This window comes from Danio aesculapii, chromosome 13 (assembly GCF_903798145.1).
Source record: "Danio aesculapii chromosome 13, fDanAes4.1, whole genome shotgun sequence".
NCBI lineage: Eukaryota > Metazoa > Chordata > Actinopteri > Cypriniformes > Danionidae > Danio > Danio aesculapii.
In genome coordinates this window covers 27,538,563-27,554,863 of record NC_079447.1, presented here as the reverse complement: position 1 = coordinate 27,554,863, position 16,301 = coordinate 27,538,563, and the positions used below count along the sequence as shown (strand labels likewise).

Below are 16,301 nucleotides of genomic sequence, written 5' to 3'. Positions count from 1 at the left end.
AGAAAGTGCGAGCTTCCCAGTTATTTAATCAACGCAGGTGTATGACAGCTTTGTGAGGGTATTTTTATTTGATAATGTGACCTTGGATTATTTTTTTGATGGTTTTCCTTATTTTGGAGGAGTTTTGTACCTGTTTTTCGGTGTCCACTAGTGGCCAGTTAAATCGGCAATAGTCAGCAATAAAAAGGTAACCTACTGTGACAGTAGTTTTTTATTGCAATAACGATATAAATACAAACAGATAGAAGTATAGTATAAACAATACAAATACTACTTTTTTTGCAAAAAGAGAAATGTGACAATTTTAAACTCTGACACATAGTGTTGCTGCCTTCATATATAAACTTTACAGTGTAAAAATGCTTTGAAAAAATTAAAAAATTAAGTACAACAAAGCATCTGAAAAAATCATTATTAAATTAGATTCGCAGGTGAAAATTTAACTCATTATTTGAGAACATCTTGCGTGGGAACCTCGTCTTACCACTGTGAAAACCTCCCTAGACTATTTTTTCTGACTAGATTAATTTTTTTTACATAGTACCCTAAATATACAAACAAATGTGTGTGAGCGCTTAAATATTAGAAAATGCCATCGTTCTAATTTTGATGAAATTTAAAATGAAATGAAAATGCATATAGTCTAGCACAATTAATATAAATATTAATATAAATAAAATGTAAAAAATTGTAACACAAAATAATGCTATTATATATACAGTGTTCAGCATATATAAGTACACCCCTCACAAATCTATCTTTTAAATTCATATTTTTAATAGGAAGCTATACAATATTATATATGTGCATATACATTAGATTAGTCACTACTGAAGCCAAATCTGGAGCTTAAATAACAAAATAACTTACAATAACAGTCCAAAAACTAGGACACCCAAATTTATATGTTATATAAAAATATTATATATATATATATATATATATATATATATATATATATATATATATATATATATATATATATATATATATATATATATATATATATTTTTTTTTTTTTTTTTTTTTTTTTTTTTTAAGAGGAAAAATCAAGAGAAGCAAAAAAATGGAAAAATTTAGTTGAAAATTTTGTTGGTTGTAATTTTTTATTTATTTTTTTTTTTGCAGTATTTGCTTGAATTTTTTTGTATTATCTTTCTATTTCTAAATATGCTTGGTGACTAAAATATAATAATAATAAATGTATCTGTTTATTGAATCTGTTTTTTTTAAATGCACCAAAATACAATGTCCATATTTAGTGAGAAATGGATAAAAATATTCATTTTCATAATGGGGTGTACTCTGATTATGCTGAGCACTGTAAATATTTTCATATAGGAATATTTATATAAAACAATATAAAAACTCATTAAAATACAAATGTATTTACATTAATAGGTTATAAATATTTATATAAATTAGGATATAGGTTAAATATGAATTTTTTCTTTACAATCATTCTTTTTTACATTTTATTTTAATTTCAGTGTATTGTAATAGCCTAATTATTATACATTATTATTTCATGCATATGAATATGGACGATCATGATTTATTTACAGAAATAATCCAGGGATTACTGGACCAAGTCTTCACATATTGATAATTTCAGATTATGAAATGACAAATTGGAGGAACCTCATGGCAGATCTGACAGATTGTATGAAATGTGTCGATTCTGTCTGTATTTAGAAATGAGCAGTTAAAAGAGCAACAAGTGCGCCCGGTCCAGCAAACCGCGAGGGGAGGCGATTAAAGTCTCAGCAGTGGATCTGTGTCTGGACGGTCAAGGGGTAATTTTTGGTCACACGTGTGGGCGTAACAGTGATCCCTCAGCTAGAACTTTCTCGGTAGTCCTCGGACCTCGCTGCTTCGAGAAACCCGTCCCCATTTACAGTACGTCATCAAACGGACCCTTTAAAGCGTCTGTAGCGGCTGTAATGGCACAATATTCGGGAGCGAAGCAATATCAGAGTATGAAAACACTGTCTCCGGTCGAAACGATGGCAACTAACGATCCTCTGCCACCTGGCTGGGAGATCAAAATTGACCCGCAGACAGGCTGGCCGTTTTTTGTGGATCACAACAATCGCACAACGACGTGGAACGATCCGCGGCACGATACGAAAAAGGTAAGACCGATCCTGCTTTTGCGAAGTTGCGCTGTCAAACGCGATCGGTTTTCCGGCGATTTCAAAATGCAGATCTGTGTGTGACGCGATTAACAGATTACTTTGGGTTGTGGCATTTTAGAGGCTGTTTCATCGATAAAAAGCAATTTTGCTGAGTGCGTAGGCTACGATCCCACTCAGTACATCCAATCGTACTTGAGCAGACACTGACTGTCTAGGGAAGATGAGCCACGCACTTGATATTCGCTTTAGCTCGCGCGTGAATCGCAGTCTCCTCTTGGAAACACAGCGGTTCGCGTGCATTTGAACGGCCTGGCGGAATATGTTAGTGCACGGGCGAATATATATTAGTGTGATGATCTCAGGCGAAATGATTACTGTGTGACGCACTGCAGTCATATGTGAGAGTGTTAGAACGACTCCACAATGTTTATTTAAAGCCTCGAGAACTACGCACACTGCGCTTGTTCTCCACATCGCTGGAGCTACACAGCACTAACACGTCCCTCAAAGTTTCCCTTACATGGGATTTGAGAGGGATCCACCCACTCACCGATTCTGTCATTCCCAATGAATGGGCTTGAAAAGTTACACACTGGAAGTGTCAAACTGTTCTCTGCACATCAGGTTCTGGAAGTCAAATATGCGGAGGGGGGAACACAAGGGCTTGCCAGTTGGCATCTTTCATTAGGTAGATCAACACTTGTCCGAAGTTAGTGTCACCAAGGATCTGCTGGAAAGACAGCTGCCAGGAGATAAACTGGGCGCTACTCTTGGCGTCAAAATAGCAGAGGGCGTGAGGTCACCAACCAGCCATCATTCTCAATATTTAACATTTTGCTGTCATAATTGTGCAGCATTTCACCTTCAACAAGCTATCTTTGAACTTTTTCAGGCCTATGAGTCAGGAAAATGGAGTCTGAAGCAGTCTGAGTGTTGCATTTCACACTTGGCCTATCCATTTATTCCAACTTTAATGTCTTTACATAATTTGTTTTGATATTTACAGTCATTGATTTGTATTATGCATTTAAGTTTGGAACAGACAATGAAACCTCTAGACCATCTTCATCTTTTGAACTGTAAAATGTAAAAAATTTTTGATGCGTAGTTTTTTTTTTATCAGACACAAGCAAAATTTCAGCTACTATTAACTGGTGTAGTGACAGAAAGCACACTGTAATATAAAATCTGTAAAAAAAAAAAAAAACGTTCAAAGGACTGGCAGCAAGGCTTCCAGAGATATTCCGTTAATTTACAGAAAATAACCATTTCACAAAATTACATGCAAAAACTGTAAAAATACAGAGCATACTTTACGGTCAAAATTCATTGAATTACAGTTTACTGTTGATAATTTGCATTTAAACTGTGAAAAAATGGAACACAAACTGGTAATTACTGCCATTTTCCTAATTGTTACTGCAATTATACAGATTATTGCTGTCATTTTACAAATTATTACTGTAAATATATATATTTCTATTGTAATTAAACTAAATAACAAAGTAAAGGGGTCAAACGCAGCAAGGCAAGGGAAACGCGTCATAATGCTCACTAAACAGTTTAAGACTCAGCAATGATGTGTCTGTGTGTGCTGAGTTTATAGTCCTTGAAATCAGTCCGTAACGGTCTTCTGACGGTGTGTGTAATCAGTCAGAATTCATTGTTGTAGTTCATTAAAGTAGTGTATGTGTAGTTTTCCAGTGATCTGCAGCTGCTAGATCACTGGTGATCGTAACAATTAACATAGCAATATTGTTAGAGTAGTAAAATAGTTTACAGTGCATGCATTATATGCAGCCTACAAACAAAAGGCTATTATTTGACATTATTAACCTCACGTTAATCTTCATATGATGATTACTACCTTCACTAAAAACAATTTGACTACAATTTTGTTCCCTATTTTTACAGGAATAATCTGTAAATATTAATGTAAAATTACGTGTTACTCTCTTGATTTATTTTTTTGCAGTGCACAGTTCACACAAGTCACTTGAACGTGAGCAAAATCTGTGTGGAAAACCTTTTAATGTCGATTCCAATTGAAACGACTGTATTTTATCTGCAAAATTTATCTGAATACAGTAAATGCGACCGCATCCTCTTTATTCATTAGCCCCTTGTTGAAAGCCCCTCTCTTAAATTACGTAATTGTGCTGTTTCAACATCAAAATAGGTGTTTTGTGATGATATGCTAGGGATTTTATTTTGTTTGATGTTTGTTTTGTCTATGCACCTCTAATTTACATTGATGAGTAAGGGAGGCCCTCCCCCTCACAAAGAGTATTTTAAGACACAGTGTCAACAGCACAGGAACCCATTGAAAAATGCTACCTAGAGTGAGTCATGGCATTAGAATCCACAGCATACAGGGTATATCCTGTAAGCCAATGCAGTCGCTTAACAGTTGCTGTGCACAGTGAGTTTTTACCCACTCATATTTCATGCTTAAATCCTGGACTGCCTCGTCATTGAGAGAGGGCGGATTGACCTTTGCATGTTAAACAGATGAGAGGAGACGCAAGCCACAGTCGGGCTCGAGATTTACATTTACTTACTGGAATAATGCAGTGACTCAACACGCTAGCAAGTTGTTGGTTGATTGCCCGCAATAACCTAATATCAATTCACGTTAGACAGATTTACAACGGCTGAAAGTCGCATGTGACTGAATATGACTAGTTGTAAAAGCCTACAACTTGACAGTGATGTGAGGCTAACAGGAAAGATTTAGCAGGTGTAAAAGACTGTTAATCACATGATGTAATGCATCATGCCTAATACAAGAGTGACTTTTAGTTCACAAAATGTGCATCATCAAACTGATAGCATTATATAAAGCATTAGTGCCCACTGTGTAACAGCTCTGGGATAGCCTTTTTACCCGGAGGGATATTTTATAACAACTTTGTTGAAGCATTTTAAGCCATGAACCAAACTAAAAATTAGGTGAATCACACAATTAAAACTCTGCTTTGAAGCAAAGAAATATTTGAAAATCAGACAACACTCTGTAAAAAATAAATTTGTAAAATTTACGGTAAAAAAACGACAGCTGTGGTTGTCAGTATTTAACTGTTAAAAATACAGTACAAACCACAAAATTAATTCCCAGTTTTTACCATAAAATACAGTATTTCATTAATTTATAGAGGTAATATGTGTGTATTTTGAATAACCAACATCTACACATCTTTGGTTACACAGTTAGACACATTTACACAGCCATTTGCAGGAGGTGATCAGTAAGTTACATAATGAACCAATGCTCATCACAAACAACTTTTCCCACAAGCAGAAAAGTGTATCAGTTTATAGAAGGTGCTCAGTGTCATGCACACAGCTACTAAACACCAGTACGGTAAGACGCATAAAAATAAAGTCATGAAATAAACCTTGTTTATCAACGTTAGATGTAACATAAATCTCTAATGTACATAACTGATGGAGAAACAACTAAAAAGATCCATAGTATTGTCAACAAAAAGCAAAAAAGTGACGTGCCATGCAGGGAATTATGGGAAAGTCAATTTACGGTTTTTTGCCGTATATATTAAGGAAACATACCGTTAACCAGGTTATGGGTTTTTACTGTAGCAGTTTTACAGTTTTTACAGTTGAAATCACGGCCATTTTTGACAGTGCAGTAAAAGAAGGGTACAACATAAAAGAAGGGTACAAAGCATTGCAAACGACATAATGAAATTATACTGTAAATATGTGAGTACTATAAGATCTACCAAATCTAACAGTCTTTTGAGATGGTTTACCCACACAAATTGAGTTTTAAAGGGCATCTATTTGGACAGACATATGTGCATGTATGGTGTATAGACCGTCATATTGGGGTGATATAAACACACCCAGTCCTTTTTTTTCAATTTAACAACATAAAAACGGTGGACCAATTGGAGCGGTTTTCAGATCGACCACAACTTTACGTAGGAGTGCGGTCCCCCTGCCCACCGAATTGATTGACAGCTGCGTGTATTAACATGTCCCGGTAGTCACGTGTATAATCATCAACAAGACCAGAGGTGCGCAAAGCAACCGGGAATAAAAGGTCTGTGATCAAGAGTGAGTTTCACATGTTTAAAATGTTTTAAAACAGAGCACGTGTGTCATGAATTACAGTGATTTAGCTTAGCTTTACTTCATCAGCACAGCCGCGTGTCAGAACAATTATAAAGGAAGACGCTTCAATCCCGGTTTGTGGACGTTAAATCAGGTTTATTTTGTTCATTAACATAACAGATATCCGTACAGCAGTGAGGATTAACCTGTATCCTGTCACATATGCGTGCAAAAACAGTGCAAAGCTAAACGGGCGCTTTGTCTGCCTGTCTGTCTGTCTGTCTGTCTGTCTGTGTGTGTGTGTGTCTGCTGCGGTGTGTGTGTGTGCGCGCGTGTGAACTTTGTGTGACTCATCAATGCAACTGCACAACAAATACTCATTGGTAAAGTTCTTACTGTAGTATTTCTCACAAACGCTACGTGAGATCTGCTTCCATTAAGTCTGTCTGTTGTCTGACGCAGCCGAGGGAGGAGATTAAGGCAAGCAGAAAGGCATGTAGAAACGGTGGGCGGGGAGGACTAGCCTTAAAGGAGCAGTACACCAAAACCGCCACCCAGTGCAAAAATGTATAAATAGGAATTTAATAAAAGGTATAATAAAAAATCTGATGGGTGTTTTGAGCTGAAACTTTACAGAAACATTCTGGAGACGCAAAACACTTATATTAAATCTGAAAAAAGGGCTAACCTCGGTGCCCTTTAATACTAAGCATAATTAATGTGAACAGATCCCAGTAGGCACAGGACATCAACATGATGTTAGATTGACGTTGTACCCTAATGATGTGGGATGTTGCATTTTGTTTGGAAATAATAATTATGTTGAAGTCAGAACCCAACGTCAGTGTCCAATGGCCAACCTAAAATCAACCAAATATCAAAGTCTAATGACGTTACCACCATGACGTCTTTCAGATGTTGGATTTTGGTTGCCATACCTGACAGATAAATGTCAGTGTTTGACGTCAATATGACAGTGGTTGGCTCGACGTTGGATTTTGGTCACTTTCCAACACAACCTACAATTAATCAAATATCAATATTTTTATTGGACATCAAAATAACAATGTACTTAGATACTGGCTAGACATTGGATTTTGGTCTCCTATTGTCACGACCTAAATCTAGCCTAATATTAAGGTCTTATGATGTTGTGTGCCTGCTAGAATTTGTTAAACAAAATCATTGATTAACAACCATGGAGCTCTGTTTTTAAAGATATATTTTTTAAAGAAATCAATGTTCATATTGAGAAAATTAATGAATGGAGGGTTTACTTCCAGAACCACACTGCTGAGTTATATATTATTTAAAGGGACAGTTCAGCCAAAAATGTAAATTCTGCCATGCTTTACTCTCTCCCTTTCTTCTGTTACTCGTTCTAAACACAAAAGAAGTTATACTGAAAATGTTTTTTAAAAAAAGAAACTATTGACTTATGTACTATTTTCTGTTCCTCGTATGTATGTAAATAGCTGTTTTTTCAACATTCTTCAAAATACCTTGTTTTGTGTTTAACTAAATAAAGAAATTCATAATAGTTTAGAACCACTATAGTATGAAAGGCAAATAAAATTTTTGGGTTAACTATCCAAAAAATACAGTATACTAGACAGTGTTGTGTTACCTTATTAATACACTGTGATTTCTTATTATGTTTATAAAAGTGTGACTACACTGTAAAGAATTCTGTGGTTCCACACAATGGGGTAAATGCACACAGACTTCATTTCAGTCAGCCAGCCCCACGGCTTCTGGTGAATTGTCATCTCATACAAAATCTCAGCGTTTTAAAATCTGATTTCTTTAAAAAAACAGTGATCATCACTGTCTGGCTGAGATACGATATAAAGTGTGTATCAGACCAAACAAGAAGCACTGCATTAAATTATATTTTTCCGCACCATGTCTTTAAAATTATATTATAGATTACATTTGAATTGCATCTCTACATTGATGCTGTAAAAGCAACCTTATGAAAATAGTCACATAAACCTTTCACAGGAAGTTCATCATTGGCTGGAAAACACTAGCTGTGTAAATAGCCCATTCCCATGTTGTCCCAACACAAATCGATTAAGTTAACTTAGGCGTAATCCCAATTCTGTTTTTGTACCCCTACCCCTTCCCCATGGCCCTTAAAACCGAGTGTGAAGGGGAAGGGCTTTAGAATTTACCCCTAAGAATTGGGACTGCACTACAGCACCTCTACATGTCATTATATGTCATCGCGATCTCTTGCTTCAAATGAGATAAGACGATCGTGACTGCTGTTATTCCAGTTGTGTTATTTTTTGGTATTTATCTTCAGGAAATGACTGAAAGCATATATTATGTTATCATAACAATCTAATGTGGCAATAAGATCGTAACTGTACTGTGAATTTACACAGTGCCCATATTCATCAATGTAAACAAACCAAAAACAACAATAACATTATAGCAGACACTGTAAAAAGCTCATTTCCAGCCACTAGACTTTTCATACAGAGGATTCGAGTGTCAGAATTTTTTTAAAAGCATGACGGTAAAAATAAAACACGGTTATGACTATGTTAAAACATGCTAGTTTGTTGTAAAAGCTTGTAATAATGACAAAAAATACAAATTTGTGGATCTTCTTACTTCCGGGTGGAACAATTATGCCGTTGTGACTGACGTATTGTGGGAAATTTTCTTACCCCTTGGTTTCGAGTGTGGTCCTGAAAAATCTTCATTCAAAGGGGTATCTACCCCTTCCCCTTAGCCCTACGCCTTCAAGCTAAAGAGAATTGGGACACCTCTACCCCTTCACGGGAACGTGCAAAACGAGGGGTAGGGGTAAGGGGAAGGGCTAAGGGGTAGAATTGGGATTGGGCCTTAATTGTTTTTACAAATTTAAGTGGATTGAGCATAAAACAGTTAAGTTGTCCCAAAAAACACAAAAGAATTGTGTTGTTTCAACTCATTTTAAATAAATAGTTTGAATAAGGAGCAAAAATAGTTTTATTAAGTGTAGAAATGTTTGTCCCTATTTTGGCTTTTACATTTGCAGCAGAGTTATTTCACAGACAACACCTACATACCATTACCCCCGGATTGTTTTTTTATGTCTCTAGTCATAGCCAACCCATTGGTGCAAGTCAAACAATTTCTTCATGATGCTTATAATGACAATATTGATAACTGGAGCTTATTCAATAACCCAGTCAACTGCATGCTTTTGTTATTTGCCTTCTACTCCAAAGCAATTTCACAGACAGCTACTAAATACTTCACAGCTGAAGAGTATCATCAGAAGTGATGTTGTTGATCAGGCTTGCGTTGACCAGTGTATTTAAGAATTGCTGGCATTATGGTGTGAAATATTTCAGCCAATTGCATGAGAGATGAGTCTGAGCTGTTTACGTTTACTTGTTTCAGATTTTTTCCAATGGTCCCTCAATGTCCCCAGAGTCTCCTCAGGACATGCACAAAACCTTTATTAATGAGATAAGGCAACCAATGCTCCGGCAAGGCTACATCCCCATTCCCGTCTGCCATGAAAACCCTGAACCCAGGCTGCAGCAGTATCCCAGTTTCTCCTACATTCATCCAGCGGTGCAGCAGAATTTGAGAACAGATGGACGTACACCTTCCCCAACGCCAGCAGCACACTGTCGGCCTAGATCTCCAGTGCAGACCCCATCAGAAGCATGTTCGTCTTGCTCACCTACTTCACACGGGCCTGAGGTAAGATCATTAGAAAGCAAACTATGGATGTGGCATTATCTGTCTTGGCTTTATTGGGAAAGGTTTGCATTAAAACGATAGAATTGGTTGTTAATTTACTTGATCTTGGGTCATCTAATATGTGATATTTTCTTTAGTAGAATGTTAAAGAAAATATTTAGCTGAAACGGCAAAATAGGATATCGAGGAAAAACTGAGGTTTTGTGAAACGTGAAACAAAATTTCCGTCAGTGCAGGAAACTGAATATTATTTACCACTGTTGCATTTATGGCACAACCTAAGGCAAACTTTTAATTTGTCTCAGAGTAAAGTCAGAATAAATGAAAAGCAAATGTTTATGCTTTTTATGAAGATTTCTTCAGTTGTAAAATCTTCCTGATGCCCTGACTTTCTTTGTTATATTTAAAAACAAATGGTGTTTAATAGGTTGCTGAAAAATTACACCTGATGAAAGTTGTATACAAACATTTTATTGCTCTCTAAATACTTTTTAGCTTATTCATTCATTAATTTTCCTCCGGCTTCGTCCCTTTATTTAGCAGCGGTTACCACAGCAGAATGAACTGCCAACTTATCCAGCATATGTTTTACTCAGCGGATGCCCTTCCAGCTGCAACCCAGTACTGGGAAACACCCATAAGCCCATTGCATTCACACTCGTACACTACGGCCAATTTAGTTTATTCAATTCACCTGTACCCCATGTCTTTGGACTGTGAGGGAAACCGAAGCACCCGGAGGAAACCCATGCGAACACAGAAAGAACATGCTAACTAACCCAGCTGAGGCTCGAACTAGCGACATTCTTGCTGTAAGGTGACAGCGCTAACCACTGAGCCACTGTGCTGCCCATTATTTAGCTTAAATATAACTATATATTAACAGTTCTGTCTGGTTCTCGAATCTTATTGGCTGATAGCAGTGTGATATTCTGCAATATCAGAACCCGTGCAGCCTCCTCACCCTTCTGTATAACTCTGCCCACATAGTGACAACAGATCAATAAAGTCAATACAGTTTGACAGATATTGCAGCTGTTGGACAACATAATTTACTTTTGAGGCTTTTTTAGGCAAGAATGTAGTTGTTTAGATTGCAGCTACGCATTTTATTTATGAGGATAGTGCCTTTTTTAAATATTTATAAGATACCAAGCCATTTACAAGATGGCAACAGAGACCGCATAATAAGTCCTTAGAGGAGAAAAACTCAGTGTAATTTTAAACCACAGCTGATCAAATCATTCTAAACGTGTAAGTGACATTCATAGGTCAATCTCTGTCTTTTGTATGTTGTAGTGCTGTATTTATACCATAGTAATTGTAGTGTGTTGAGTGTGAGATGGGACTCACTTATTAGGAATGTATGTATTTTGAATTGGCCACTGTTTGTATAACCCTGAGTTACTTTTTGGTGGGCCATCTGTTTGTTTCTAATTAGTCTCCTGTTTTTCATTACTGCAGACTTGTTCAGTAAACAGAAAGAAAGAAGAAATGCCTGCATGTGTTTAACGTTTTTCTTTATCACAAACACAGCAGTAATCTGGTAGTGATTGCGCTGCTTTGGATTTTTCAGGGTTAATTATTGTGATATCCTGATTTCAACAGAGAAATACTGGGAAATCTCTGTAGACTGATGGCGTTTCATGCTGTTCAGCTTTATAATCTTAAACTGTGAGCAAAATCACGTGTTTTGTCATCACTTAAAATATTACACCAGAGAATCATTCAAATACTAGCTCTAAAGTGACGTGTGAATGAGCAACGGTTTCTGCTTTTCTGACGTCAGCTGCAGATGTGAGTGCTGGAAGAAAGTTCCTTATACAAAAGGGCCTGTGGCCTTGTGTCAACGCATATATATATATTGTAATAATATATAATTGTATATAATTGTAATAATATTATTATTATTATTATTATTATTTATTTTATTTTTTTTAAATATACTACAAAAACAATACTAGAATATTACTAATATTAATTTAAAATAAATATTTTCTATTTGAATATATTTTAAAATGCATTAATTATCCCTGTGATGACAAAGCTGGCTTTTCAACAGCAATAGAAATTTGTAGTAAATTTATATTTTGTGAAAACTGATTTATTTAGTTCTAATTTGTTTGTTTGTGACGTTTTGTATAAACAAAAGTGTCATTAAGGTAATTTTGACCAATTTAATGCAGACCCCAACTCTGTTTTTATTTAGGGTTATCAACCACAAGGGACCCACCAACAAATTAGTGGCCTTCACCAGCAGCCCAGATCCAGCAATACAGGTCTCCGGGCAGGATACATCCCCATTCCGGTGATCCATGAGGGTGCCGGGGGGGTCTTGCCATCCCAGCTCAGCCAAAGTTCTCATCCCACTCGAGAAAAGCTCTACCGTGAACAAGTGCCCATTCAGATTCAACAGAACCGTGCTGCCAGTCCCATCTTAGTCCCCTTAAGAGCCCAGTCGCCAGTCATGGCTCAGATCATGGGAGAGAGACCTCAGGTATGTGTGTTATTTATCAAGGGGATATTTTACTGAAAGATGAAAATAAAATCATTTACTTTTTAGAGTTTCTGTTTTTCTATTGCAGAAAAAAAAAATCTGAATCCATTGACATCCATAGTAGAAAAAAATTGATTTCAATGGCTACAGGTTTCCAGCATTCTTTAAAATATCTTCTAAAATATAACAGCAGAAAGAAACTAAAGCAGGTTTTGAACTAATGAAGGATGAATAAATGATGACAGAATTTTTCTTTTTAGGTGAAGTTTCTGTTTAAAAGTGCACTAAGCAGTTTTTGAGAAAGCTTATGACACCAGTGTCTGACCGATACCCAAAACCCACTTGCAGCCAATCAGCAGTAAGGGGCGTGTCTAGTAACACTAGTGGAGAATTCAAAAAGTTTCAGAAAGTTAGTAACTTTCTGATTTAGTGGCTAATTCATATGAATTCATACGATCTCATTTGTACAATTTAATATCATTTGCTTATTCCCAAATGACGGTTGGGTTTAGGGGTGGGGTTGGGTGCCACGCTTCCCTTTTAAAATCTTACATTTTCGTATGACTGAACTGAATTTGCCACTAAACTGACAAAACGTAAAATAGTTACTTTTCCTCGTGAGATCAGGCTGGTTTGGTTAAAGGCGTATTATTTTTCAACATGGGTTCATTCTGAAAACGTCGCCCTATGTACATTTCTGGACATCGCGAATTATGTAGCCAGAGCTACATATGGCTGCATTTCATCTTTAAAATAAATGCTACAGGGCGGTATGACGCCGTTCCTTTTCACGCTTACCAGCTGACCGCTTACCTCCGTTTGGATGGCTTTCAGGCTGTTATCTATTTGTCCGGTTTGCTCGCCATGTACAACGGCGGACTTGAGACGCAGAGAGGAGTTGACCATGGCAACAGGGTTCAAGTCCGATGAAGAACGGTTACAAAAAGCAGATAAGACAAAAACAGAAGCCAAAAAAATAAAATAAACAAGTAAATAACAGGATGAGAATGTGGTAAAATCTGTAAAATGTGGTAAAAATCAGGGGAATGCTTTTCTTGTTTTGGATTGCTTTTTAAGATTGTCGGTTGGGTTTAGGTAAGTGAGTGGGTCAATCGGTGCTTTTAAAGATCTCTTTAATTTGAGATCTCAAAAAGCACACACAGCGGCTTCTGGTGTATTCGGCAAAACAAAAACTGCAAAAAAACGTAGCTCCTGGGACGTATTTGGGACTCTCCAGGAATGCATATAGAGGTACAGTTTTAGAATGAGCCTGGGTGGTTATTTTTGGTACTTTCTAAAAAAATTGCTTTGTGCACCTTTAATGTTCATTCATGTCATGTTTACTGTTATTATTACTCGAGTAAACATAAAAAAGTAAATAAAATAAGTAAATGAAACTAAAGAGTATATGTTAACATTTCCAGATGCAGCAACATATTGGACACACAGCCATACCTTCAAAAATTGAACATCCAGTTGAAGAAATCATCAGAGTACCTACATTTGAGGTTCCCATTCAAAGAGTGAGTGAAGTTCCCCAGCAGATACATCATCAGCCAGTACAACAACAACAACAACCTACACAACAGCCTCAGCCTAAAGCACAACCCTCACCGCAGGTATCAGAAACATCCAATATTACCATACAAGTTCCTCCAGCACCAGAGCCCCAGGAAACAGCTGCTCCTCAAACGCCTCAAGAAGTCCCGTCCCCGCAATACCAGCCTGAAGAGACTCTGGAACAAGATCTGAGCCACCCAGGACTGGTAAAAGTGCAGCAGATAGTGGATCGTGTGGAGAAGCTGGCACAGAACGTGAAGTGCTTCGATGGAAAGAAAAATGATAAAAGATACTTGGTACTGGAGGAGATGTTGACTAAAGAACTGCTGGCCCTAGACTCTGTAGATCCCGAAGGTCGTCCGGATGTGCGTCAAGCTAGGAGGGACGGCGTCCGCAGAGTTCAGAATATTCTAGACGAACTGGAGATGATCGGAGAGATGCAGGCTGGAAATGAGGCGAAAGGAGAGCAGAGTATGATTGACCAGTTGAACACAGAGAGAGTCAAGGAGTTTTCATAACTGCGCAAAGAAGACACATTTGAGAACACTAATATAATCCCCATTCTTCTTATTACTTGTGCAATTATTATTAGTTGCATGCACAAATAATTGAAGTTTTCTGTTGGAAATGATCTAACGTGATTTGTTTACTGAGTGCTGTTATGTGATGCTGCTGTTGTCAAATCTCACCTTGCCAATGTCTTGTAGCAAAAGACATAACGGTGATCAGTTTTATTCAAGAAACATACCTGAAAATGAGGCCTTGAACCAGAAGAAAGTATTTTAACGGCCAAAAAGTATCTTTTGTACCATGTGGAATGAATGAAGAATATTCCTTAAGAACACATATTGTTTTTGAAGTCGTGAGTTATCGGTGTGGAAACGTTTTAATTCGATTTTTAAAATCACGTGGATTAAAAATGAAGAAATCTACATATTTTATTTAAGATTTTTGGTTTTGGATTATGGGATTATTTTGTTTCATACTTGTATAAACAATTAATGCCTTAGAATATAATCATTTTAACATCGTGCAGAAGAATAAGTCATTGTTGAGAGCAAGCTTTGCTGACGGAATTCCTTGTGATGGTTTGACCGCTTGTCAGTATTGTTATTTGTTGAATGAAAAGATACAAATAATGCTATATTTTTATTCTATTTTTCTGTGCCAAAAAGAACATTTGCACTAGTACGAATGTTCTGCTTAAAAATAGAGAATTTCAAAAAATAAATATTATAAAATACTGATTGAATATACAGTATGGTCGCCTTTATGATTAAGGCTTTGTTTTTTTAAGGCAGTCAGGGTCAGTGCAAAGTTGTGGACTCCTGTTTTGTCAACATTGTGACCTTGAGCAAGATAACTTAATCACAACTTGTTCCTAGGGAAACCAAAAGTGTACCAAAAATGACTTTGTATAATCTATTAGCTCAATTCAATTCAAAACCGAGTGCTATTTGTCTCACATGAAGCTGGTGAGGCTTTCTTTTTTTATCTCAATGACCTGTTACTGACTCAGATATCGTACTAATACTGCGAACAAAACTGGTTTCAAAGTCTGTTTTGTGAAATAGTATGCAATGTTCAGTGTTCACAGCTTGATTATTTGCAGTTTGTTAAAATGTCGACAAGATATGGTCACATAAGCATGACTGCAAATAAAAAAAATTCAATTAAATAAAGCACTTTGCTAAAATGATGTTTCCAGGTTTTTCATTTACAACAAAAGCTTCATAGTTTTCAATATTTATCAGTGTAAAGTACTTGAGGAATTATAGTGTGGGATCATAGTATGCTGAATTTATTAAATCTGAACTTTGATATCATAAAATGCATAAAGATTAACAGAATAATATAGTAAAATTCCTGGCGATTTTTAGCTCCAACCACTTTCAAATGAAGGCAAAGACACTGGTTGCTGTTTTTGAGTGGATACTTATTTTAAATAAGTAATTACTTTAATACCACTATAAAGTATGTTTTATTTATTAATTCATTTTCTTTTCAGCTTAGTCCCTTTATTAATCTGGGGTCGCCACAGCAGAATGAACCACCAACTTATCTAGCATATGTTTTATGATGCCCTTCCAGCTGCAAACCATTACTGGGAAACATCTATACACACTCATTCACACACATACACTACACTCTCAGAAATAAAGGTACAAGAGCTGTCACTGGGGCACATTTGTACCGAAATGGTCCATATTGGTACCTCAGAAGCATATATTTGTACCTAAAAATGTTAAAAGGTACACTTTTGTTCTTTTTAGGTCCTAAAATGTAGCCTTGAGGTATTAATATGGACCCTTTAGGTA

General features: G+C 36.5%; 1 protein-coding gene across 1 annotated transcript; it reads left to right on the top strand.

Annotated features, from left to right (window-relative positions):
* Positions 1–1,850: 1,850 nt before the first annotated feature.
* bag3 (BCL2 associated athanogene 3) lies at positions 1,851–15,679 on the top strand. Its single transcript, XM_056471011.1, has 4 exons — positions 1,851–2,135; positions 9,618–9,926; positions 12,136–12,423; positions 13,848–15,679. The coding sequence occupies exons 1-4, from the start codon at positions 1,944–1,946 to the stop codon at positions 14,499–14,501; spliced, it is 1,443 nt and encodes a 480-aa protein (XP_056326986.1). The 5' UTR covers positions 1,851–1,943; the 3' UTR covers positions 14,502–15,679.
* Positions 15,680–16,301: the final 622 nt, after the last annotated feature.

Excerpts from the sequence above, each read along its gene's own strand:
- bag3 (XM_056471011.1), top strand. The coding sequence starts at position 1,944 with ATGGCACAATATTCGGGAGCGAAGCAATATCAGAGTATGAAAACACTG. Across the intron at positions 9,927-12,135 it reads CTACTTCACACGGGCCTGAG|GGTTATCAACCACAAGGGAC; the intron begins GTAAGATCATTA and ends GTTTTTATTTAG. Across the intron at positions 12,424-13,847 it reads TCATGGGAGAGAGACCTCAG|ATGCAGCAACATATTGGACA; the intron begins GTATGTGTGTTA and ends TAACATTTCCAG.